A 25,389-nucleotide genomic window follows, 5' to 3' on the forward strand; every position below is an offset into this window, starting at 1 on the left:
AGAAAGAAAGAAAGAAAGAAAGAAAGAAAGAAAGAAAGAAAGAAAGAGAAAGAAAGAAAGAAAAGAAAAGAAAAGAAAAGAAAGCAAGCACAGCTTGGGGAGGCAGACCGTCTTTGCCAGAAAGGGAAAATTTGAGCCAATCTCTCTCTAGCCCTCTCCTTGCTTCACAAAGGAGCCATTAAATTATGGTAACTATGTAATAAAGATTCCCCCAGCATCTGACCACCTCACAAATCTTTTCTGGGCAGTGTGGTATATAGGGTGGGCTATAGAGTTAAACAGATCTGAGTTTCTATCTAGCCACGTGATCTTGAGCACCAAACTTCGAGTTTGTTTTCTTGTCTATAAAATGAGAATAGTACCTCGTAAGGTATTATAAAGTTATTGGGAAGATAGAATGATATCATGTATGCACAATGCCTGGCATACAGCATGTACTAGAAATTGGTAGCTGTTATTTAGGGGGACACTTAGATGTCTCCGGGGACTTGAGGGTCAGGGGTAAGACCCTTGTTCTGGACCCTAAGCTGTAGGGGTATAACTTGTGTTAATTGATACTGGTCAAAAGGCCTCTCTGCTTGCCAGACTGTGAGCATGCCCAGCCCCAAGGAAATCACCACAATATGGTTGTTTCCTGGATCTCCCTATTGAGAAAGTAAAGAGCTAGCTACGCCTTCCACCGATCCCATGGCCAAAGGAGATACAAGTTAGCACCCTGTGGTCTCATGGCCACTAGCAGGGACTGGGAGTGTGGGAGAGAGCCAGAGTTTATGAAGGCAGGGTGTTAGGCACTGGATACTCACTCTTTTTCTTGTCTTTACCAGCTGAGAAATGCTGAGGATGAGGCCACACTGCGAACTACCCTGGAAACCATGACTAAGGAGTTTGAAAAGCTATCCGAGATCGACTGGTTGAATTCAGTCCTTGTTCCAGAGGTGTGTTAACTGGGGATTAGGAAGTAGAGAGGAATAGGGCTTCTTCCTTGGTTCCTTCCAGTTTGGGCCAGGACCCAGTGACTGATGTAGCAGAAGGTATCCAGTAGTGGCTTTCAGCTTGAGCTTGAAGGAGCACCCTCTTCCCATCTACTCATCATAAGCAGACAGGACATGGCAGAAAGCACACTGAAAAACTAGATGACCATGGGAAAAATAACCAAAAAGAAGAGCTACTCTGTGGTAGGAGATGATTGGGAAAGAATAAGCAAGATTGGTTTTTTCTATGCTGTTCTCTGGTCACAATTCCCCCTCCCTGCCCAATACCTGCTACTAGGAACTGGATTTCATCTGGCACATACCATTATGGTCAATACCAGTTGTTTGCAGCCAACATCTGTTCTAAATGGTTGGTGCCTGGGCCATATGGGTGGTTAAAACACCTCTCTCTGCTGCTTCCTGTCCCTCCCACTCTGGGAGGATAGCAGGCTCAGTGCCTTCCCTTAACAGGTGTGTGGCTTAAAAGAAAATCAAGCATGGCAGCAGTGGCTACAATATAGCTGTGGGGATGCTGTCATTTTTGGAGAGTCGGATCAGGAGGAGGAGGAGGACAGGTTTATACCCTTTCTCTAATGGAGAGGATTGGAGGTATAAATATCTTGAAAAGATGAAAAATCCCTAAGTTTCTTGGAATGTGTTTGGCTGGACTTTCTGGCAACAAAGTTAACCTGGGAATTATGCTTTACGAAGATCAGTGGTAAAATAAGCACACTTCAGCAGGAGTGAGAGGGCTGGGAGGCTAAGCTGGAATTAAAGAGCCTGTTTGATCTGTACAGCAGAGAACACACATTCATAATTAAGAGCTATGTGTGGAGAACCTTCTTTGCATTCCAGTCAGGGAAGCAGGTGGCCTGTGAGGCAGGTTCTTCCCTATATGAAGGCATTTGGCCAAGGAAGTATGTTGTAGCTCATCAAACCATATGTCTGAAAGAAGGGGTGCTTTTTCTAATTCATGCAGAGGTGCCATATGAGCTAACAGTGCTCCTAGCAATCTCATCCTTCCAATCCCTAGCCACATGGCCTCAGGCAAAATATTTTACCTCTCCGAGCCATTGTTTCCTCATTTCTAAAATAGCGATGATAGGGGCGCCTGGGTGGCTCAGTGGTTAAGTGTCTGCCTTCGGCTCAAGTCATGATCCCAGGGTCCTGGGATCGAGCCCTGCATTGGGCTCCCTGCTCCATGGGAAGCCCACTTCTCCCTCTCCCACTCCCCCTGCTTGTGTTCCCTCTCTCGCTGTCTCTCTGTCAAATAAATAAATCTTTAAAAAAATTAAAATAAAATAGGGATGATTTAATAATAGTATTTAATAGCCATTTTGCAAGGTTGTGTGGGGGCTTATATGAGAGCAGTTATTAAAGTATTTAGCAAGGAACCTGACACAGAATAGGATCTTGGTAAAAATCATTTGCCTTCCTAGGGCATGGGACTAGTCTCCCACACTTAGATAGCAAATCTATCTGCTTTATGCAGCCATCCTTGTTCACCAACTTGCCAGGCCTCTAGGAATTGTTTCTGAATGTTAGGCAACTAATTCTGACCTTCCTTTTGCTGTGGTTTCCCAGGAACAGTCTTCAGACACTGACAGTAGAAGCATCAGATTGAAAGTTAAGTTCCCCAAATTGGGGAAGAAGAAGCTAGAAGAGGAAGACAAGCCTAAATCAGGCCAACAAGTCCAGGGTTTTATTGGTAAGTGCCCCCACTCCACAGGCATAGGGGTCATGAAGACTTCCCCAGCAGCCCGGGTACCTCCCAGGGACCTAAAGCTCACATTAGAAATGTTCATGGATATGGTGGTGATGGAGGGGGAGATGGGCTGGGAGCCAACCTTAGACAATGCCAAGCAGCCTCTTAGACAAAGTGTGAGTTAAAAAGTGATATGGACAGTGGGAAGAACCTGAGAAGGAACCACGCTATGTGGTCTCTGTGATACAGATAGCTGAAGAGAAAATGAGAACAGTCACTTTTCTGCTTGACCCATTCATGTCCTTGGTTGATAAAGTATGGCAAAATAGTCATACTTAGATTACTCTCCCAGTCAAATACAGCTACAAGATTTTGGTTGTGCTCCAGAAAGCAGTATCGTTTGAGATGGGTTGGGATATCAGTGCTGGGCACCTACAGGGTGAAGAATAATTTCTATGACCTATGTAAACTCTGTTATTCCTTATCTGTAAATCCCTGGAAATGCAAGTTTTCTATGTTTCATTATTTGAATTTTGGTTCCATCCCTTCTTTGGAGTTGGACTTAAGCATTATTGATGTCAGTGGGGCCCAAAACAAGGTTTCCCTAGAGTTGTCAGTTATGCCAATTCTGATGTCAGTGGTCTCTACTAAATTTTGGGCCTAGATAACCTGGAAGCTTGAGAGATATACCAATAGTTGGCATGGGGGAAAAGGGATGGAGGGGTGCCTGTTTGTTTCTGAGGAAATGACAATTTGCACAGATGCCAAGAGAGAATGTCTTGGACCAAGCTATGTTTTCTCAGGTTTGGTCCAACTGGTTTGATTTCCTAAGAATCTTCCAGATGGGAGACCACGGTGTTTGAAAGTCTTTCAGAAGACTCTGAAGGGGTCAATAGCAGTTCCATGGATTATCAGGTTCTGAGAACTCATCCCATGTGTTTGGCTCACGTGGTGTCAGCTGGTATTCTTGGATGATTCAGAGATGGTTGGTACAATAGAAACAAACCAGTCTGTCTCCTAACAGACTCTTTGTTGGCTCTCTTTAGGTGCCATATATTTGGGCATCTGGCAGTGTGCTAACATTTCTATACATGCTTTTTCTCTAAAGGACGTTTGTGGCATCACAGAAGTCATGAAGATGAAGCGAAAGATGATGATCCTCCAACATCATCAAGATTTCAACTGTAGTCCTTAAAAGCTGGAAGGAGAACTCACAATGTTTGGAATTCCACTACAAAACTCTGAAAACCTTAATATAGGCTAGACTAAATTATTTCAGAACAAACATGAGCACCACCAAGAAAGATCCTCCAATTCTTTACACTAATATGCTTTTCCTGGACTCAATCAGGTCTCCTTAGAGGTTTACATTTTCTCGTTGGCCAAAGATTCTTGTTCCGAGTTGTTTTGTTCAGTTCTCCTTCTCTGTGCATCTTGAGCAACTACAGTATTTAACTGGGATAAGCTCATGAATGGCCTGGGATCTACAAAGGATTCAAGAAAATTCACCTCTTCAGGGAATTTGAGAACAGTTTTCTCTGATAAGCAGAGAAACTGTTGATGCTAGGGAATGAATGAAAGAAATACTCTCAGGGAGACAAGGAGAGGGGTGAGGACAGCCAGGCTTGGTTGTTTCTCCCCCAATCCCTGCCAGTTGCAACTTGTAACTTCAGGAGGTCTCTTCTACTTGGCTTATTAAGATGAGAACTAGGTCCTGGGGGCTTGTCCACTTGCCTGTTACAATGACCATGTGAAATCTTTTCTTATAGACATGGTGACTACTTTCTCTGCAAACCTTTTGTGTTTTTCCATGTGTGCATGTATGTCTTTGCACATGTCCAGGTGGTGCTCTGGTGGCTGGGTGGGCCCATTGATTGGAACTCACCTCTATGGCAACCATATAGGATCCCCTGCTACTGCCTTGACCCTAGCCTGCATGCCTCCATGGAGTGTTTGCCTGCATTCTCGCTGGATTTTTTAACTAAATGTTTTGCCGCTGTGCTGCAGTATAGATTATGTACAGAGACATAAAGATGTATATATATATTTTTTTTCTTTTTAAGAACTGAAAATACAACTCGACCTCTAAGTGGCCCTATAATTTATTGTGCTAACCCAGGAATCCCTCCGCACCCTGATCCCATCCCCCACTCCCATTACCCTACACACACATACATGCCTCTACCAACTGCCCTAGTTCTTGGTGGAGCTTCTAATCTTTTGGTGCATTTTCAGCGTCTTAGAAGTGGCTGGGATCTACCTATAGCCCAGTTGATTCTGACGCCCTCCCCGCCCCCCCCCCCCGGTAAAATTCTGAGCCAGGCCACGGAAGGGGGAACAAAAACACCAACGCCCTAGAGAAGGGGGCTAAGCTGGCATGCTGCCTTTTTTGCTCTATTTGTCCTGGACTCTACATCAGCAACTGCCCCAAACTGTGCTGTCCCCTTCTCCAGTAAAGACTATATGGAGCAACCAGGCCTTGAGCTCTGTGACTTAGATGCCTGAGCTAGGGACTGCCTGACAAGTCACAGCCTAGGCCCTTCCCCACAAGCTCCATCTTGGCCTGAGTCTTCTGGACAGGCTGTTGGGTCAGTCCCCAAATCACCTTTGAATCTCCCATCTTGCTCCTTTCCCTTGAGTACAGGGGGCATTCAGAGTGATCAGAAAGAACACGGGCCTGGGAAAATGGAGGCTAAAAGCCTCTGCTTTTCCCATGGTTCTTCCAAATTTCTCATGGAAACAAACTAGGCCAAAATTGCTCCAAATTCCAGTTCACATTTTTTGAATGCCTGCACCCAGTCAGGCAAATCTAATCAAATGCTAGTGTCCAGCGAGGTTCTCTCTGGTCTGCCTTGCATTACCACCCCACCCCCTTCAACTCATAGCTTTCGTTAAGTGTCCCTTCCCACTTATCAAGAGAAAGCCAGAAAGCTGGCCTCTCCCCACTTCTTAGACAAACTTAGCGTGCTCAATTACCTGACTCAGTCCAATGGCTGGTTCATCGAGGTGCACAATCCAGACTCCAAGCACTGGTTCTCAGCTCTGGAACTCCACCAGCCTAGCCCACTTAAACCAGCCACCTGTGTTCCACCTCTGCAGGGGTGAGGAGAAAAATACTAACAAGGGGATAGTCCCCATATGTCTGATTGCTGTGCCAAACAAACAAAAAAGTCCTAGCTCTACAACTAGAGAAGAAAGTTAATGGAAAAAGACGAGAGAAAACATTTAAAACTTATTTAAGCATCAGAAATATGTTAACTTATTGTATGTATTTGAGTGGGAAGTGTACTGTTGCTGTGTCTTTGGCTTTCTCTGCATCACTCTTTCTTCCCAGGAGGAGGTATTAGATCAAATCAGCAAGGTCACCATTGCAGCCTGACTTGGCTCTGCTGTGGCTGCATGCATTAACAGTTGCACACACAGTCACTCACGGAGTTGGGAACCAAGTTACATTTTTTTCTCAGAAGAGCCTTTTTCAAAACGGAAAATTTCCAAATGAGCAAATTTTAGGGAACAGAAGGAAGTCCTGGGAGAGGGTAGCTTTATCTTGGCAGTGCCTAAGCAGGGCTGTGTCTTGTAATTATTTTTATCACCAATGATAGTAAACTGTAATAGGGCTCCATCTCTTGTGCTTACTTTGCTGAGTTACTATATGTCGTCGTACATTGTAATGCTACTGCTGCTCTGTGGCATTATCTGGATTCCCTTTCACCCATCCTGTCCTCTCACCCTGAGTCAAAATGATACTGAATGAAACCACTAGGATTTGGGGTTGAAGTCAACTCATGGAGCAGAATTGATAGCTGATGAGACCCAGGAGCAGGTGTGGCTTACTAAATCGCTTGGTTACCTCCTAAATTGCCTAGTTACCAGTTGATTCCCAAAAAGGAAGACAGCTTGCTGAGCACCTGTTCTTAAATGTACATCTTGGAAACAAAGCGAGAAGTGGTGATCTCTTTCTCAAGGGAGTTGGCTAAGCCTCTAGAAGCATAAGCTGCTTTTAGAACCTCATTGTTTACTACTTGCAGTAATACAGTTGCTCGGGTGGTGGGACCAGACACCAAATATCCATCTTAATTATGTTCAGAGATGCCATTAAGAGCCAAAGTTCTGGGGTTTGGTTGCATCTTTGGTAGTACTTTCTGAGGGATTGATTGAGTGGGCAATTCCTGGTCAGAAGAAGAGTGGGGAATGAGAATACCAATAGATTTGGACTGCCATCAACTGTTTCTGGTATCAATACTACAGGAGGTCAGCAGCTTTCAGTTCCCACTCCCAAAAGGGCCTGTGCTATGTCCAAAAGGACGGGGGAAGAATAAGGAAGACATTTTCAACTTAATAACTTAGGTTATAGGTTGATCAGAAGAAACAGTTGGGGTCAACATCATCTTCTCTCAGGACACAAGTAGAAGAATTTTAGCTTCATAAAAGGTAGAAACTGATACCAAAGCAACCAACCCCATGAGCACCATTCCATCCTGTAACGAACCTTGACTGGCTATATGGTTTATGGAATTGCGTTTGTCTATTTGTCTGCTAATCTGTAATCCATGTTGTTTCCTCTTCTGTGTTTTTTGTTTCCTCAGAGGTCCCTGCAAATAAACAGCAGGGCCAGGGTGTGGCTGGGGGAGGAAACTAGGGTAGTTAGGGGTAATAGAAAAAAAGCAGAAAGAAAAGGTCCTTAAAGCGTGCCTATTCCTCCTCCCCCCCGCCAAATGGAACACCAGTCCTCAAAGTTAATAAAGTTTTGCTTCTTAAAATATTTTAATAAATGGATAAATGTAATCAACACCAGTGTCTCATCATTTACCTCAGCATGGGGGGAGCTGGACAGTAATGGAAAGGGGGGGGGAGTACTTGGGTAGTCATCCAAACTCTAAACAAGTCACATGCACACAGGAATAGAAGGTGAGGAGGACAGCAGCAGCACAAGCCAAGAATCTCCATCAAGATGATCATAACACTGAAAGAGCTACCACAAAAAGTTCTAAAACCTAGCTCAACTTGAGACAATTCTGTGGGGGAAATAACTACCATTGTAATTGTTTTAGAATTCAATTCTCTGCAGGATCCAGATGCTTAGACCAATCCTGTAGGCTAGTGAATTACCATCAGAATTCAATTTGTCTTCGGTTTTTTATTAATTATTATACACTAAAATTGCTTTTTTTTTCTTTTGGTGTATAATTCAGTGAATTTTAACACATATAGACATTTGTGTAACCACTACTACTATCAGGAAACAGAACAGTTTCTACTGCCCCAGTAAATTTCTTGTATCATTCGTGATTTAAAGACTTATTCCTTAACCCTAACTCTAACCTCTGAACTATTTTCCATCCCTACAGTTTAGTCCTTTCAAGAATGTTCATAGAATATGTAACATTTTGAGATAAGCTTATTAAACTCAGCATAAAGCCTTTCAGATTCTTTCAAGTTGTCATGTGAATCAATAGTTTGTTCCTTCTCATTGTTGAATAGCATTCCACTGTATGGATCTACCAGTTTGTTTATCCATTTACGAAAGAACCTTTAGGTTGCTTCCAGTTTGGTGCAATTATGCATAGAGCTGTTATAAACATTAATATACAGGTTATTGTATTCACTTCTCTAAGATAAATACCCACGAGTGGGATTGCTGGGTTATATCATAATGCATGTTTCATTTAATAAGAAATTTCCAAACTATTTTTCAGAGTGTCTGTACCATTTTGCATCCAAACTAGCAATGTTTGAGAGTTTTACTTGCTCCACATCCTCACCAGCTCTTGGAATTTAGTAATTTTTACTTTAGCCATTCTAAGAGATGTTTAGTGGCACCTCATCATAGCATCATAGAGGATGTTAAAAATCTTTTTATGTGCTTATTTGTCATACTTAAGTCCTCTTTGGTTAAGTGTCTGTTCAAATTCTTTTCCTTATATTTGTAATTGTGTTTTTTCATTTACTCGTTGAGTTTTCAGAATTCTTTATATAATTCTGCATCCAAATTCTTTCTCAGATATACGATTTACAAATATCTTTCACCAATCGTTAGTTTGCCTTCTCATTCTCTCAACAGTATCTTTCAGGGGAAAAATTTTACATTTTTATAGAAAGTACAATTCATTTTTTTCTTCTATGGATTGTGCCTTTAGTGTCATATCTAAGAACTCTTCCTCTAACTCAGTAGTTCTCAACCAGGGGTAACATGGCCCCCAGGGAAATTGGGCAATTGTCTAGGCATATTTTTGGTTGCCACACCATGAGAGTGGGGTGCTACTGGTATTCAATGTGTAAAGGCCAGAGAAACTGCTAAATATCCTACAATGCACAGGAAAATTCCCACAACAAAGAATTATTTATCCAGCCTAAAATGTCAATAGTGCTGCTGCTCAGAAAACCAAATTTAACCCCAGGTCATAAAGATTTTATGTTGAATTCTAAAGGTTTTATAGTTTTATATGTTAATTTTAGATACATAACCCACTTTGAGTTAATTTTTGTATAATGTATGAGGTTTAGATGAAGGTTCATTCTTTACCACATGGATGTCCAATTGTTCCAACACCATGTATTGAAAAAACTGCTCTTATCATTGAATTGCTTTTACACCTACAGCCATAATTGTGTGGGTCTATTTCTGGACTCTCTATTCATTATATTGTTCTTTCTCTTCTTCCCCAGTAACATACCATATTCATTACTATAGTTTTATAGTAAGTCTTTAAATCAGGTGGTATGATTCCTTCTTTATTCTTTTTCAAAATTATCTTAGCTATTCTAGTTCATTTGCCCATGTAAATTTTACAATCAGTTTATCTATATCTACAAAAAGAAATCCTGCTAGAACTTTGACTGGTATTGAGTTAAATCTATAGACCAATTTGAGAAGTGACATCTTTACTAAGATGACACTTCCATTCCATGAACATGAAGCCTATCAATTTATATGATTTCTTTCATCAGCATTCTGCATCTTCCACCACATAGATTTTATAAATGTTTTACTAGATTTATACTTAAGCATTTTTAATGAAATTTTTAATAAAATTTTTAATAAATTTACAAATTTATTTATAATTTATAAATTTTTATAAATGGCATTTTAAAGCTTCAATTTCCTTGTACATTGCCCGAATATAGAAATGTGATTGATTTTTGTGTGTTGATCTTGTGTTCTATGACTCTGCTAAACAAAATATTAGTTCTAGTTTTTTGTAGATTGAGATTTTCTACACACATAATCATGCCATCTGCAAAAAAAAAAAAATCAATTTTATTTCTTCCTTTCCAATCTGTATTCTTACTTCTTTTCCTTGTCTCACTGCACTGCTTAAAATTTCCAGTATAATGTTGAATAGGACTGGTAAAAGTGAATATCCTTGCCTTGTTCCTAATTTTAGAAGTAATGTATTCAGTCTTTTACCATTAAATACATTACATGTAGATTTTTGGAGACAACCTGTATCAGGTTGAGAAAGTTTCCATCTATTCTTAGTTTGATCATTTTTATCATGGATGTTAAATTTTGTCAAATATCTCTTCCATATCAATTGATACGTGATTTTTCTTCTTTAAACTCTTAATATGGTTGATTACACTGATTGATTTTCAAAGATTGAAACAGCCTTGTATTCCCAGGATGAACCTTACTTTGTGGTATATTACTTCGGGGTTGGATTTGTTAAAGATCTTTGAGTCTATGCTTATGAGGGATATTGATCTGTAATTTTCTTTTTTTACATACTGCCTTTGGTTTTTGTATCAGGGTAAAGCTAGCCTCATAAAATGAGTTGAAAAGTGTTCCCTTTTCTGTTTTCTTTTTTTAAAGATTTTATTTATTTATTTGAGAGAGAGAGAGTGAGTACATGAGCAGGGGGAAGGGGCAGAGGGAGAAGCAGACTCCCCCTGAGCAGGGAGGCCAGGCGGGGGCTCTATCCCAGGACTCTGGGATCATGACTCGAGCCAAAGACAGCCTTTTAACTGACTGAGCCACCCAGGTGCCCTGCTTTTTCTAATTTCTATAAGAGATTGTGTAGAATTTATATGTTTATATATCTTTAAATGTTTGGTAGAATTTGCCAGTGAAAACACCTGGTAATGGAGATTTCTTTTGGGGAAGGTTTTTAACTATGAATTCAATTTCTATTTGGATTATCTATTTTATCTTGGATGACATTGGTAGTTTGTGGTTTTCAGGAAATTGGTCCATTTCATCTAAGATGTCACATTTACATTCATAGAATTGTTTTTAGTATTCAATAGCCTTTTAATGAATGCAAGGTCTGTAGTGATCATTCTTGATATTGGTAATTTGAATCTTCTCTCATTTCCCTTTGTTTAGCTGAACTAGAAATTTATTAATTTTACTGATCTTTTCAAAGACCCAGTTTTGGGTTTCATTGGTTTTCTCCATTTTTTTGTTTTCAATTTCATTGATTGTTGTTGTTTATTATTTCTTTCCTTCTGCTTGATTTATTGTGTTCTTTTTCTAGTTTAAGATGAAAGCTTAAGTTATTGATGTCAGATCTTCCTTGTTTTCTAATATCACCATTTAATGCTATAAATTTCCCTCAAGTCACTGCTTTTTTTCAACCAATTTTGATACTGTATTTTAATTTTCATTGTATACAAAATATTCCTAATTACTACTGGACATCTCTTTGACCCATGGATTATTTAGAACTATATTATTTAATTTCCAAGTGTTTGAAGAGTTTACCATTATTTTTCTGTTACTGATTTCTAGTTTAATTCCACTGTGGTCAGATAACACACTTTGTATGATTTCAATTATTTTCTTTAAAGATTTTATTTATTATTATAGAGAGAGCATGTGTGCAAGCAGGGGGACAGGCAATGGAAGAGGGAGAGAGAGAATCTCAATAGAGTCTGCACTAAGCATGGAGGCTGATGTGGGGCCTGATCTCAGGACCCTGGAGACCATGACCTGAGCTGAAATCAAGAGTTGGACACTTAACCAACTAAGAAACCCATGTGTCCCTCAATTATTTTTAATTGTGTAAGGCTTCTTTTCCAGATGCAGGAGGCACAGAGAATTCCCATCAAAATCAACAAAAGCAGACCCACACCAAAACTTACTGTATTAAGTTTGCAAAATAAAGTGATAAAAAAATCTTAAAAGAGGTCAGTAACTTACAAGGGAAAACCCATAGGCTAGCAGGAGACTTTTCCAACAGAAATTTGCAAGATAGAAGGGAGTGGCAAGATATATTCAAAGTGCTGAGTGGGATAAATCTGCAACCAAGAATACACTATCCAACAAGGCTCAAGGCTATCATTCAGAACAGAAGAAGAGATAAAGAGTTTGCCAAACAAAAACTAAAGGAGTCTGTGACCACTAAACCAGCCCTGCAAGAAATATTAAAGGGGACTCTGAGTGGAAAGGAGACACCAAGGGGTACCTGGGTGGCTCAGTCGTTAAGCGTCTGCCTTCAGCTCAGGTCATGATCTCAGGGTCCTGGGATCGAGCCCTGCATCAGGCTCCCTGCTCGGCAGGAAGCCTGCTTCTCCCTCTCCCACTCCCCCTGCTTGTGTTCCTTCTCTCGCTTTGTCTCTCTCTGTCAAATAAATAAATAAAATCTTTAAAAAAAAAAAAAGAAAGAAAGGAGACACCAAAAGTGACAATATAGAGGTAGGAAACACAAAAGCACTAAAAATGAATATTTCTGTAAACAATCAGTCAAGGAACTCACAAAAAAGGATACAAAATATAATAATATATACCTAAAAGGTGGGGAGGAGAGGAGAAAATGGGTTCAAACTTAAATGACCATCAACTTAATATAGACTGCTATATGCAGAAAAGGTTATATACAAACCTAATGGTAACCACAAATCAAAAACCAATAATAAATATGCAAAGAATACAGAGAAAGAAATCCAAATATATCACTAAAGAAAATCAGCAAAACATGAAAGACAGAAGGACTGGAAAAAATCTCTAGAAACAATGACAAAACCAGTAATAAAAGGGCAATAAATACATATCTATCAATAATTACTTTGAATGTAAATGGACTAAATATTCCAATCAAAAGACACTGAGTGTCAGAATGGATTTAAAAAAAAAAAAAAAACAAGACCCATCCATATGCTGCCTAGAAGAGACTCATTTTAGATCTAAAGACACCTGCAGGGGCCCCTGGGTGGCTCAGTCGTTAAGCGTCTGCCTTTGGCTCAGGTCATTATCCCAGGGTCCTGGGATCGAGCCCCGCATCGGGCTCCCTGCTCTGCGGGAAGCCTGCTTCTCCCTCCTCTACTCCCCCTGCTTGTGTTCCCTCTCTCACTGTCTCTCTCTCTGTCAAATAAATAAATAAAATCTTTAAAAAATAAAAATAAAAAAAATAAAGACACCTGCAGATTAAAAGTCAGGGGATGAAGAAACATTTATCATGCAAATGGATGCCAAAAAGAAAGCTGTAGAATCAATATTTATATCAAACAAACTAGACTTTACAACAAAGACTGTAATAGGGCGCCTGGGTGGCTCAGTCGGTTGAGCGACTGCCTTTGGCTCAGGTCATGATCCCAGGGTCCTGGGATCGAGTCCCACATCAGGCTCCCTGCTCTGTGGGGAGCCTGCTTCTCCCTCTCCCACTCCCCCTGCTTGTGTTCCCTCTCTCGCTGTGTCTCTCTCTGTCAAATAAATAAATAAAATCTTATAAAAAAAAAAAAAAAGACTGTAACAAGAGACAAAGAAGGGCACTATATAATAATAAAGGGGACAACCCAACAAGAAGATATAACAATTAAAATATTTACATACCCCAAATGGGAGTACCCAAATACATAAAACAATAAAAAACATAACGGAAATAATCTATAATAATACAATCATAGTAGGGGACTTTAATACCCCACTTACATCAATGGACAGAACATCTCAACAACTAATGATGTACTATATGTTGGCTAATTGAACATAATAATAAAAAATGAAATAAAATAAAATTCCATGAACACACATTAGACCTGAATAGAGGTAAATATTTAAATAGTCTGTTAGTTTAGGTTACCAAGAGATTTCATTTGGTATCCAAAATAAAAACCTTGAAAAATAAAAATAATAAAGAAATAAACAATAAAGAAATATACAATGGCTTAGAATGACACATGGGAACAGATGGACTTAACAGATATATTCAGAATATTCCATCATAAAACAGCAGAATATATTCTTCTCAAGGGCATATAAAACATTCTCCAGAACAGATCACATATTAGGACACTAAACAGGCCTCAACAAATTCAAGAAGATCGAAGTCATACCATGCACCTTTTCTGACCACAATGCTATGAAACTAGAAGTCATCCACAAGAAAAAAATCTGGAAAGACCACAAATACATGGAGATTAAATGACATGCTACTAAACAACCAGGAAATCAAAGAAAAAAAATACATGGAAACAAAAGAGAATGAAAACACAATGATCTGAAACCTTTAGGATGCAGCAAAAGTGGTTCTAAGAGGGAAGTATATAGCAATACAGGCCTACCTCAAAAAAGCAAGAAAAATCTCAAACAACCTAACCTTACACCTAAAGGAGCTAGAAAAAGAACAAATGAAGCCTAAAGCCAGCAGAAGGAAGGAAATGATAAAGATTAGAGCAAAAATAAACTATATAGAAGCTTAAAAAACAACAGAACAAATCAATGAAACCAGGAGGTGGTTCTTTGAAAAAATTAATAAAATTGATAAACCTCTAGCCAGACTTATCAAAAAGAAAAGAGAAAGGACCCAAAAGAATAAAATCACAAATGAGAGAGGAGAAATAACAACCAACACCACAGAAATACAAACAATCCTAAGAGAGTATTATGAAAAACTATATGTCAACAAATTGGACAACCTAGAAGAAATGGGTAAATTCCTACAATCATATAACCTACCAAAACTGAAACAGGAGAAATAGAAAATTTGAACAGACTAATAACCTGCAAAGAATTTGAATCCATAATCAAAAAACTCCCAACAAAGAAAAGTCCAGGACCAGGTGGCTTCATAGGCAAATTCTAGCAAACATTTAAAGAAGAGTTAATACCTATTCTTCTCAAACTATTTCAAAAAACAGAAAAGGAAGGAAAACTCCAAATTAATTCTATGAGGCCAGCACTAAACCTGATACCAAAACCAGATAAAGCCCCTATTAAAAAAGAACTACAGGGCAATATCTCTGATGAACAGACTCTTAACTAGAGAAACAATTGATAGTTACCAGAAGGAAGGTGGGTGGGTAGATGGGTCAAATAAGTGATAGAGACAAGAAGTGCACTTGTGATTGGCACCAGGTGATGTATGGAATTGTTGAATTACTATATATTTTTTATTATGTTATGTTAGTCACCATACAGTATATTATACACCTGAAACTAATATTTCACTGCATGTTAACTAAGTGGAATTTAAAAACTTTTTTAAAAGGCTTCTTTTGTTACCTAGGACATGGTCTGTCTTGGTGAATGTTCCATGTGCACTTGAGAAGAATATCTATTCCTGCTGTCATTGTGTGGAGTATTCTATAAATGTCAGTTGGAGTCAGTGGATTGATGGTGTTGTTCAAATATCCTTTCTGATTTTGTCTACTTCCCATCAATTACTGAAGCTATAATTGTAGATTTGTCTGTTTCTTCTTTCAGCTATGTCAACTTTTGCCTCTTGTATTTTGAACTTGTTATTAGGAGTAAACATAGTTTAGATTGTCATGCCTTCTCATGAATTGACATTTTTACTAATATATAATATCCCTGTTGCAATTTCTTGGCTCTGAAGTCAACTTTGATGTTAATATAGCCACTTCAACTCTCTTTTGATTAGTTTTTGAATGGTGTGTTTTCATCCTTTTGCTTTTAACCTATCTATGTAATTATTTTTGAAGTTAGTTTCTGTAGGTGGCATCTGGTTGGGTCTTGTTTTTTAATCCATTCCAGCAATCTGTCTTTTAATTAATGTGTTTAGACCATTTAGTATAATTATTGATATGACTGGATTGAGATTTGTCATTTTACTATGTGTCTTCTGTTTGGTCTCTCTGGTTTTTATTCCCGTTTCCCTTTTCCTGCCTTCTTTTAGATTTGAACATTTTTTAGTATCCCATTTTAATATGTCTATTGTGACTCTGACATCTCTTTGTATAACTTTTAGTAGTTGCTCTAGGGATTACAAAATACATACCTTTCACAGTCTACTTAGAATCAATATTTCACCACTTCAATTGCAATGTAAAATCCTTACCAGCATACTGGGCCCTCTACCTTCTCCACTTTATGCTATCATTGTCTCATGTATTACATCTACATACACTGAAAATCCCATCAGAAAATGTTGTTTTACTTTCAATCAAAACTCAAAAGAAGAAAAATAGTCTATTGTATTTACCCAGATATTTACCACTTCTGTTGTTTTTTAAATTCCTAATGATCCAATTTCCCTTCTGGCAAAATTTCATTTCTGTATGAAGAAAGTCCTTTAGCAATTCTTTTTCAGCAGGTCTTACTATGAATTTTCTTAGTTTTCCTTCATCTGAAATTGTACTTTAAATTTTATCTTCATTCCTAAAGGATACTTTTTGTTGGATATTGAATTCTGGATTGATAAATTTTTCAACACTTGAAAAATTTTGTGTTGCTTCCTTCTGATCTACAGTTTCTGATGAGAAATCTGCAGCCATTCAAATCATTGTTCCCCTATATATAATGCATCATTTCTCTCTGGATGCTTTCAAGATTCTTTTGTCTTTATTTTTCATCAGTTTAATTATGATGTATGGGTTTCTTTTGGTTTGTCCTGGTTGGAATTTACTCATTTTCTTGAATCTACAGGTTGGTGCCTTTCACCAAAATTTGCAATTTTTCAGCCACTATTTCTTCAGATTTTTTTTCAGCACTTCTTTCTCCTCTCTTTCTGAGACCCCAATGGCACAACTGATAGACTTTTTATTAAATTGCCCCACATGTCCCTGAGGCTAATCTTTGTTTGCTCTGTTGTTTGTATTGCATAATTTTTTAAAAGATTTTATTTATTTGAGAAAGAGAGGGGGAGAAAGAGAGAGTGCACACGCACAAGCAGGGGGAGAAGGAGAGGGAGACTCCCCTGCCAAGCAGGGAGCCTGACACAGGGCTCAATCCCAGAACCCTGGGATCATGACCTGAGGCATCAAATCAATGAAACCAGGAGCCACCCAGGAGCCCCAAGGGTTTTTTTTTTTTTTAATTTGTTATTGTATTTTTCAATTCTGAAGTTTCCACTTGATTTCTACTTCTTTATATCTTCTATTTATTGGATGAGACTGTATTTTAACATTTGTTCCAAAAGTGTTTGCGTTTGTTTTTTAATAGTAGCTGATTTAAAGTCTTTGTCAGATAACTGCAATATTCATATCTTCTTGTAATTGATATCTGTTGTCTTTTGCCATGCAAATTGAGATGCTCATGGTTCTTTGTATGCCTATTAATTCCAGAGTATCTTCTGGATATTTTGAATATGACATTATAAAACTCTAGGACTTCCTGGGGCGCCTGGGTGGCTCAGTCATTAAGCATCTGCCTTCAGCTCAGGTCATGATCCCGGGGTCTTGGGATCGAGCCCTGCATCGGGCTCCCTGCTCAGCGGGAAGCCTGCTTCTCCCTCTCCCGCTCCCCCTGCTTGTGTTCCCTCTCTCACTATGTCTCTCTCTGTCAAATAAATAAAATCTTTAAAATAAATAAATAATTAATTAATAAATAAAACTCTAGGACTTGCTTAAATTGTATGGAAAACATATTTTTGCTTTAGCAATCCAATTAGGTTAGGCCACACATTCCCACCAGCCTTCTGTGGGCTCATGGTCCAATGTCAGCTCAGTTCAAAGCCTTTGAAGTGTTCTTCAGATCTGCCTAGGGTATGTTTGTCACTAAGTGATCAGTCTGGAACCTAGATGTATATCTGTTAACTCAGTTCTCAAATTCTTTGGTATGCTAATTAGGATCTGATCAACTCATACACAGGTTAGTGGCACATACCCAGAAGCTCATAAAAAATCTTTGAGGGGCACCTGGATGGCTCAGTTGTTTAAGCGTCCAACTCTTGATTTGGGCCAAGGTCATGATCTCAGGGTCCTGGGATCATGCCCTGCGTTGGGCTCCATGCTCAGTGCAGAGTCTGCTTGGGATTCTCTCTCTCTCTCTCTCCCCCCCCTTCTTCCCCTTCCCCCACTCATGCTCTCTCTCTAAAATAAATAAAATCTTTTTTAAAAAATAAAGGAGAGTTGTTTTAAAAAGTCTCTAAAAAAAACTTTGAGGTCACTTTCCTGAGCTGCAACCTCTTGCCAGCACTATCCAATTGCTGGACTTCCTTTCAGTCCTGTGGTCAGAAATTGTTCACTTCTGCAATTGTGCTACCTCTGAAGACAAACAGTGGAAGAACAGAGATATAAAAAAGCAACAGTGTATGGCTCTACTCTCTGTGGCCACAGCTCCTTCAAATAACAATTAAGGTTCATCTCTCTAAGACTACTGGTTCCTAAAGGTTCTCATTGCCACTACAGTTGCTGCCACTGCATAATCGCCTGGGGATTGGGATGTGAGAGAAGAGAGAAATAAAGAAAAAGAATGGGAGATTTCTGCCCCCCCTCACTTTTCAATCCAGTACTAGAGAACTCCCCTGGAGTTCTCTGTCTGTACTACAGTGCTCACTTCCAGGTTTTCAGCTGCATGAAGTTCCAGTTGGAGAATCTGAGAGCGGGAAAAGAGTGGGAAACTCTCCACTGGTTTGCTGGTTCCTCAAATTTTGGTGTTCTCCAATCTGCCTTAAGCTGCTTACTTTTCAGAATTCTCAAATAGCTGTGCCATGCACTCTGTCCAGATTTTATGATTGTGTTCAGTGAGAGACAAAGAGTAGCAGGCGCTTAACCATCTTACTCAGAACTGTAATCAAGAATTGAATTTTAAATAAATCATTCTGGTCATTGTATGAAGGGAACAAAATTGAAGATAAGGAGACCAGTTAGGAAAGTCCCATAAATAATCCACACAAAAGATAAGATCTCAAACCTGGGCAGTGGTAGACAGACACTATGATGAAAATGCCAATTCAAGAAATAGTTAGGAGGTAAAGTTGGCAAGACTTAATGAGGCCACCCTTTTGTAAGGCCATAATCAAAACATGTATGCAAGAAATTGAAAGTGATCAAGACTGATGGCTCCATTAAAAAAAATACTTAGGAATAAATGTAACAATAGAAATATAAGCTTATGGGCGCCTGGGTGGCTCAGTTGGTTAAGCGACTGCCTTCGGCTCAGGTCATGATCCTGGAGTCCCTGGATCGAGTCCCGTATCGGGCTCCCTGCTCGGCAGGGAGTCTGCTTCTCCCTCTGACCCTCCCGACCCTCCCCCCTCTCATGCTCTCTCTCTCTCTCAGTCTCTCTCTCAAATAAATAAATAAAATCTTTAAAAAAAAAAGAAATATAAGCTTATACTTTGATAACTATAAAAACATTGTTGAAAAGAATCAAAGACATAAATAAAAGACATACCATGTTGTAATGCAATCCCTAATAGTTGGGTTGTTATTGTTTTGTTTTTCATAATGCAAGTGCCTGACTTAAATACAATGCCAGTCCCCTCATGTCTCTTTGATTGATTTTGATAACTGATCATTTGGGCCAATTGTTTTTTCTCTTCCCATACTTTACATTCTTGCTCTTAGGTTTTAAATTCACCAATAAAGAATGAGCCCACAAAACCCTAGGTCTCCACCCTCAACCTCAATAGAAGCAGAACCCTAGGCCTGTGTGTGCAAGGACTCTCCCTTTCCCTCTCCCTCTTCCCCCACCACAATTAGACCTTGCTATGTGCCTCTACATGTGCTGTGTAATTTCCAGAACTTGTAAGTAATAAATCTTGTCTCTTTCAGAATTTCCTGATGTTTACTGCTAAGGGCCTCTTGCAATCGTAATAAGAACCACAAGGATCAGAGCAGGTCCAGCCACAACACTGGTTATCAACAGGCTGAGACTAGCACAAAATACATGTTCATAGATTAGAAGATGTAATATGGTTAAGATGGCAATACTCCTTAAACTGGCCTACAAATTCAATGCAATCTCTATGAAAATGCCAGCTTTCTTTTCAGAAATTGACAAGCTGATGCGAAAATTCATTTAGAAATGCATAGCAAAACAATCTTGAAAAAGAGAAGCGAAGTGGTAGAACTCACAATTTCCCAATTTCAAAACTTACTAGAAAGCTACAATAATCAAGATGGTGTGGTAGTGGCATAAGGATAAACATATAGGTAAAAGCAGAATAGAACTGAGAGCCCAGAAATAAGCTCTCACATTTACAGTCAGTAAACAAGGTGCCAAGATAATTAAGCAGAGAAAGCATTAGTCTTTTCCAAAAACGGTGCTAGAGCAACTGGATATCCACATGTAGGAAAATGAAGTTGGAAACCTACATCTCACAATATATAAAAATTAATTCAAAATAGATTTAAGACTTAAATGTAAGACTTAAATGGACTAGGCAATGGTTTCTTTTCTTTTTAAGATTTTATTTATTTATTTGACAGAGAGAGAGCACAAGTAGGCAGAGTGAGAGGGAGAAGCAGGCTCCTCACTGAGCAAGGAGCCTGATGCGGGACTCGATCCCAGGACCCTGGGATCGTGACCTGAGCCGAATACAAATGCTTAACTGACTGAGCCACCCAGGTGTCCCTAGGGAATGGTTTCTTAGCTGTGACACAAAAGCAAAAATATCCGAAAAAATGGATAAATAGGACTTCATCAAAATTAAAAACTTTTATGTTTCAAACAGCACTTTCAAGATTATCTTGTGAAAAGACAATCCATAGAATCAGAGAAAATATTTGCAAATCATATATATGATCCAGAATATATGAAGAATTCTTACCACTCAGTAATAAAGACACAAATAACCCAATTAAAGATGGGCAAAGAACTTGAATAGATATCTCTCCAAAGAGGATAAACAAATGGCAAATAAGCACATAAAAAAATGCTCAACATCACTGGCCATCAATGAAATGCAAAATAAAACCATAAGAAGATACTTCACTCCCACTAGGATGGCTATAATTAAGATTTTATTTTATTTATTTGACAGAGAGAGACACAGTGAGAGAGGGAACACAAGCAGGGGGAGTGGGAGAGGGAGAAGCAGGTTTCCCGCGGAGCAGGGAACCTGATGAGGGGCTCAATCCCAGGACCCTGGGATCATGACCTGAGCTGAAGGCAGACACTTAAAAGACTGAGCCACCCAAGCACCCCAGGATGGCTATAATTAAAAAGACAGATAATAACAAGTGTTAGAAAGAACGTAGAGAAATTGGAACCCTCATATACTGCTCAAAGAGATGTAAAATAGTACATAATCCAGCAATTCCACTCCTAAGTATATTCACAAGAGAAATGAAAATATATGTCCACACGAAAACTTGTTCATGAATGCTCATAGCAGAATTACTCATAATAGCCAAAAAGTAGGGAGAAAAAACAGATTTCCATCAACTGATGCCTAAACAAAATGTAGTATATTCATAAAATGGAATATCATTCAGCAATAAAAGGAAATGAAGTACTGACACCTACCACAACATGGATAAACCTGGAAAACATTATGCTAAGAGAAAGAAGCCAGACACAAAAGGCTACACATTGTATGATTTAGTTTATATGAAAAGTACAGAATAGGCAAATCTATAGAGACAAAAAAATTAGTGGTTGCCTAGGGCTGGGGGGTAGGGGAGTGCGTAGGACTGGGGTTAACTGCTAATGGGTACAGGGTTTCTTTTTGGGGTGATGAAAATGTTCCAAAATTAGATTATGGCTATAGATGTACAACTCTTGTGAATATACTGAAAACTACTGAATTGTACACTTTAAATGGGTGAATTGTATGATATGTGAATTATATCTCAATAAAACTGTTACAATAAGGTTACAATGAAAACCAATTGCACTGATCTAGAGTCATCAAAATATAAAAAATTCTTGATAAAGAATTAGATGTGCTTCTTTAATAAAGAACTAAATAACAAGACCCAGGTCTAATAGTTGTCTTAATTTTGAAGTAGTGATTAAGTGTAAAATAAATTTGGAGACAGGAACGACCACAAAAATGATTGATGGTTCCACAATCACTTCTAAAGAAGAACAGAGTCGAAAAAATGTGGGAGCGGGGCGGAATAATCAAATCAGTTCATTTTTTCCTTTGATGAAGTTCCAGAATTAAAAAGCAGGTAATAAGATACTTCCTTTCAGTGAGGCTGGAATTTGCAAGAGGGATTCCAGCCTAGTGCTTTTAGCATGTTTATGCGAAGTTGGCTATGCAAGCTGAATCACTGCCGAGCAACTTAGACCTCTGCCTGTACCCTTTAGTCACCCTGCAAAATAATGGAACGGGGCACGAGGGAACCCAGTGATGTCTGGTCGCCAAGGCAAAGCAAGTTTGGAGGGGAAATGGGAAACTGACACAGAGAGAAAGAAAGCACTAAGACATCTCAGGGCTCAGAGTGCTCTCCCTCCTGTCCCCAACCACAAAAGGGGATGTGACCAGACTAGCATGGGCAATCTGGGGTCAGAACTGGGGAGGTATTTTCCCCAAGAGTTCTCCATCGACTGTCCCCTCCACCAGATTCCCACCCTCGGGACTGATATTCAAAACATTTGACAAGTAGTTACACATGAGCATGGACCAATCACAACAGCTGCCAGTCACAGTACTAGAATAGAGTCCTAGAGGTCTCCTGCTGTGACAGACATCCCTTACTGCACTTGCTAGATTGCAGGGAGGTCACAGAGGTCTTAGAGGCAGGATTAAGGCAGTGGCTCTTCATCAACTGGCACAGAGTAGATTCAGCTCCTCTGTTAACAACCAAGATAGCTGTACCAGTACACATCACCCCAAAGGTAGGACAGGGAGAGAGAGCAGAACCTCCGTAAGGCTTTATGAATGAACACTGGGCAAATGATTGATGCCTGCATTCATGGGACGTCTCACTGATTTCACAGGTGGAAAGTTCTCCTCTTGACACAAGATAAGGTCCAACGGAGATTCTGGCATTCCACTCCAAGCAGCTTTTCAAATTTAGACTCTAGAAAGCTGCTTAACTATGAAAGTAGGGCTATACTAGGGTTAAAATCCTAATTCCCCATCTTTTTGTCATCCAGGAAGAAACAAGGAAAGCAAGCAACCTGAGATGGGGACCAAAGGGTATTGGCCCACACTCCCAGCTGCCCCCGATCTGAACACTGAGGCCTGTCTGTCCGGTAGGGCTCTCTCTCTCTCTCTCTCTCTCTTTGAACTGGGCACCAACACCCCAAGGATCCTCCTCGTACAGACTCAGCCTTCAATTTACACCCTAGTTCAATTCTTCTTCCCATGAAGAGAAAGTCTCCAACTAGAGAAGGAAACTGGATAACTTAGATCCTTGAGGCACAGGGAGAAACATCCCTGGGCTATGCGTGGGGCTCCTGAACAATAAGAGGGGACGTGAGCCCTTTTAACGACAAACAATTTTTTATTAAATTTCTAATCAAGTACTGTAATAATTTCTTTTCTTTCATAAAAAGTTAAAAATTTACAACACTGTCAATTTGGGAAAAGACAAACAAAAGAGTAAAAACGAAACACAAGCGACCAAAAGACACATTCAGAGACAGAATAAGTAACAGCTTATTTTAATGCCTGCCTGGCCCTGGTGGCCGCTGCCAGTGTGCCGGCTCCTCAGCCTCAGACTTTGCAGTAGTTGAAAATCTCCTCTAGCTTCAACATGTCCAAGGGGGGGATTTGGGTGACTTCGAAGAAGACCCTGCAAAAGGAAGAGGGGTCTGCTCAGCGTAAAAATAAGCCAAAGCAAACAGGCTCCTTGGAATAAATGGGACACAGGACTCTTGGTTCCCTATATTGGTTTAACCCTAGAGCAGAAAGTAAGGCGAACAGTCCTGAATGTTCCTTTTTCCTTGAGTGCGGCTAGTCTGTGCCTCCCCATGGCTGAGCACAAACCCATCCTCAACTGGAGCTCAGTACTTACCGGTGAGAATACTTGGAATGCACAGTCTTGAGCTTGTTGCAAGGACGCAATGTCAGCAGGGTGTTTAGCTGCTTGACCAAGGGGTGAAGATCAGAGGTCTTGTAGCCACTGTAATACTCCAGGGCAGGAGCCTGGAAGACGCAACATGAACAGTGACTTTTACCACAGGAAGCGGACCCTTCCTCTATCTCTACCGTCCCAAGTCCAGACTTTGTATACAGAGATAGTCAGACATTTCAAACACTCATACAGCACAGACACTGACCAGTAAGTATAGAGTACGTCCTAGAAGACTACGTTCCAGCTGCAAACTAATGGTATGGCTATCCAGATGAACATATGTACCATCCATCCACAGGTACCAGTTGGATATTAGCCCCGGTTGTAGGTATTCATGTAAGCTGAAATCCACTAAAGAATCTAAGGAACATGACTGATTCTGTAATTTACTCACGCTCAGGTCAAGAGCCAATGGGCAGGCAAACCTCAAAACAAACTTAAGATCCCACGTCAACAGACAACAGGAATTTAAGGCAGTTCCTCTTCTCTGGCTCTAACAGCTCTCATTCCACGCGTTTATGTTCTCATTCAATTTTAAGGATGCCTATTATGTGGCAGAAGTAATACAGCACAGCATTTAAGAGCAAAGGTTCCAGAGGCAAACAGCTTGGGTTCAAATTCTAGCTCCACCAACAGCATGGACTTGAGCCACAGTTATTAATTCCTTGGTGCCCCAGATTCCCACTATGCCAAATGGGGATAATTACAGTAATTGCATCATAGGAGCGAATGAGTTAATACACACAATGCACAGTGGAACAGAGCCTAGCACAAAGTGAGTGCCCAAACAAGGCTAGCTAGGATTAATATTACCAACCCTTGTGTAGGCTGCTGTGAATACAAAGATGACTAAGGCCCCTACCCCTAAGGAATGTGTAGTGGGGGAGACAGCCGTGCACACAGAGAATTACAGAATGTGTGGGAAGGTCTATGATGGAAGTGAGAATGGGACCCTGGAGAAACAGAGCAGCAGGACCCATGAACTTTGGCCAGGAGAGTCACAGAAAGCTTTGTAAAGGAGGGCACGACTGCAGTGGGTGTTGAAAGTCAAGTGGGCGCTCCACAGGTAAAGAAGAGAAGGTTTATCCTATATGGCAGTGGTTTTCTAAAAGTGTCTTAAATTACTTTCTCTGAACTCCTTTTTTTTCTTTTTTTCAAATATCTTACCTGGAAGCCTAAATATCTACCTGGGATTGGGAGGGAGAGCTAACAAGCCCACCAATTTGCATCGCTTTACCTTTTACAGGGCCCAGGAGACACTTCTACAGGAATCACAGGGCTCTACTGAATATTGTTTAGAAACCACTGCCACAGGTAAAGGGCAATCACTGGCATGCTGAGCAGGGGAGTAACACATTATATTGGGTGTGTCAAATAAGATTAATGACTCCATTGTCACTGCACAGGTTCGGGCCCCAATGCTTCATCTTGACTATTATGAAAGCCTACTCACTAGTGTTCCCACTTTTATACCATCTCTCATTTAATTCACCTTCTCTACTGCTATACCAGTGCTGTTTCCAGAACACACAAAGAGGAGTAGGTCACTCCCCTGCCTCAAAACCTCCCAATGCCTTCATATAAAGTGGGTCTCTCCATTTGGCATCCAAGCTCTCT

At 39.8% G+C, this 25,389-nt stretch overlaps 2 protein-coding genes across 2 annotated transcripts in view; one reads left to right on the top strand and one right to left on the bottom strand.

Moving 5' to 3' along the window:
- DGKK (diacylglycerol kinase kappa) overlaps positions 1-3,864 on the top strand; it is a 148,562-nt gene extending 144,698 nt beyond the window's left edge. The window contains exons 26-28 of the mRNA XM_044911813.1: positions 825-935; positions 2,556-2,679; positions 3,785-3,864. Of these exons, the coding sequence (XP_044767748.1) occupies positions 825-935; positions 2,556-2,679; positions 3,785-3,864 (315 nt within the window). The remainder of the gene's footprint in view (positions 1-824; positions 936-2,555; positions 2,680-3,784) is intronic.
- A 19,415-nt stretch (positions 3,865-23,279) lies between these two features.
- Positions 23,280-25,389, bottom strand: part of CCNB3 (cyclin B3) — a 46,907-nt gene continuing 44,797 nt past the window's right edge. The window contains exons 11-12 of the mRNA XM_021678724.2: positions 23,713-23,843; positions 23,280-23,490 (exon numbers count right to left, since the gene is read on the bottom strand). Coding sequence (XP_021534399.1) covers positions 23,412-23,490; positions 23,713-23,843 — 210 coding nt within the window. The 3' untranslated portion in view covers positions 23,280-23,411. The remainder of the gene's footprint in view (positions 23,491-23,712; positions 23,844-25,389) is intronic.

This window comes from Neomonachus schauinslandi, chromosome X, assembly GCF_002201575.2.
Source record: "Neomonachus schauinslandi chromosome X, ASM220157v2, whole genome shotgun sequence".
NCBI lineage: Eukaryota > Metazoa > Chordata > Mammalia > Carnivora > Phocidae > Neomonachus > Neomonachus schauinslandi.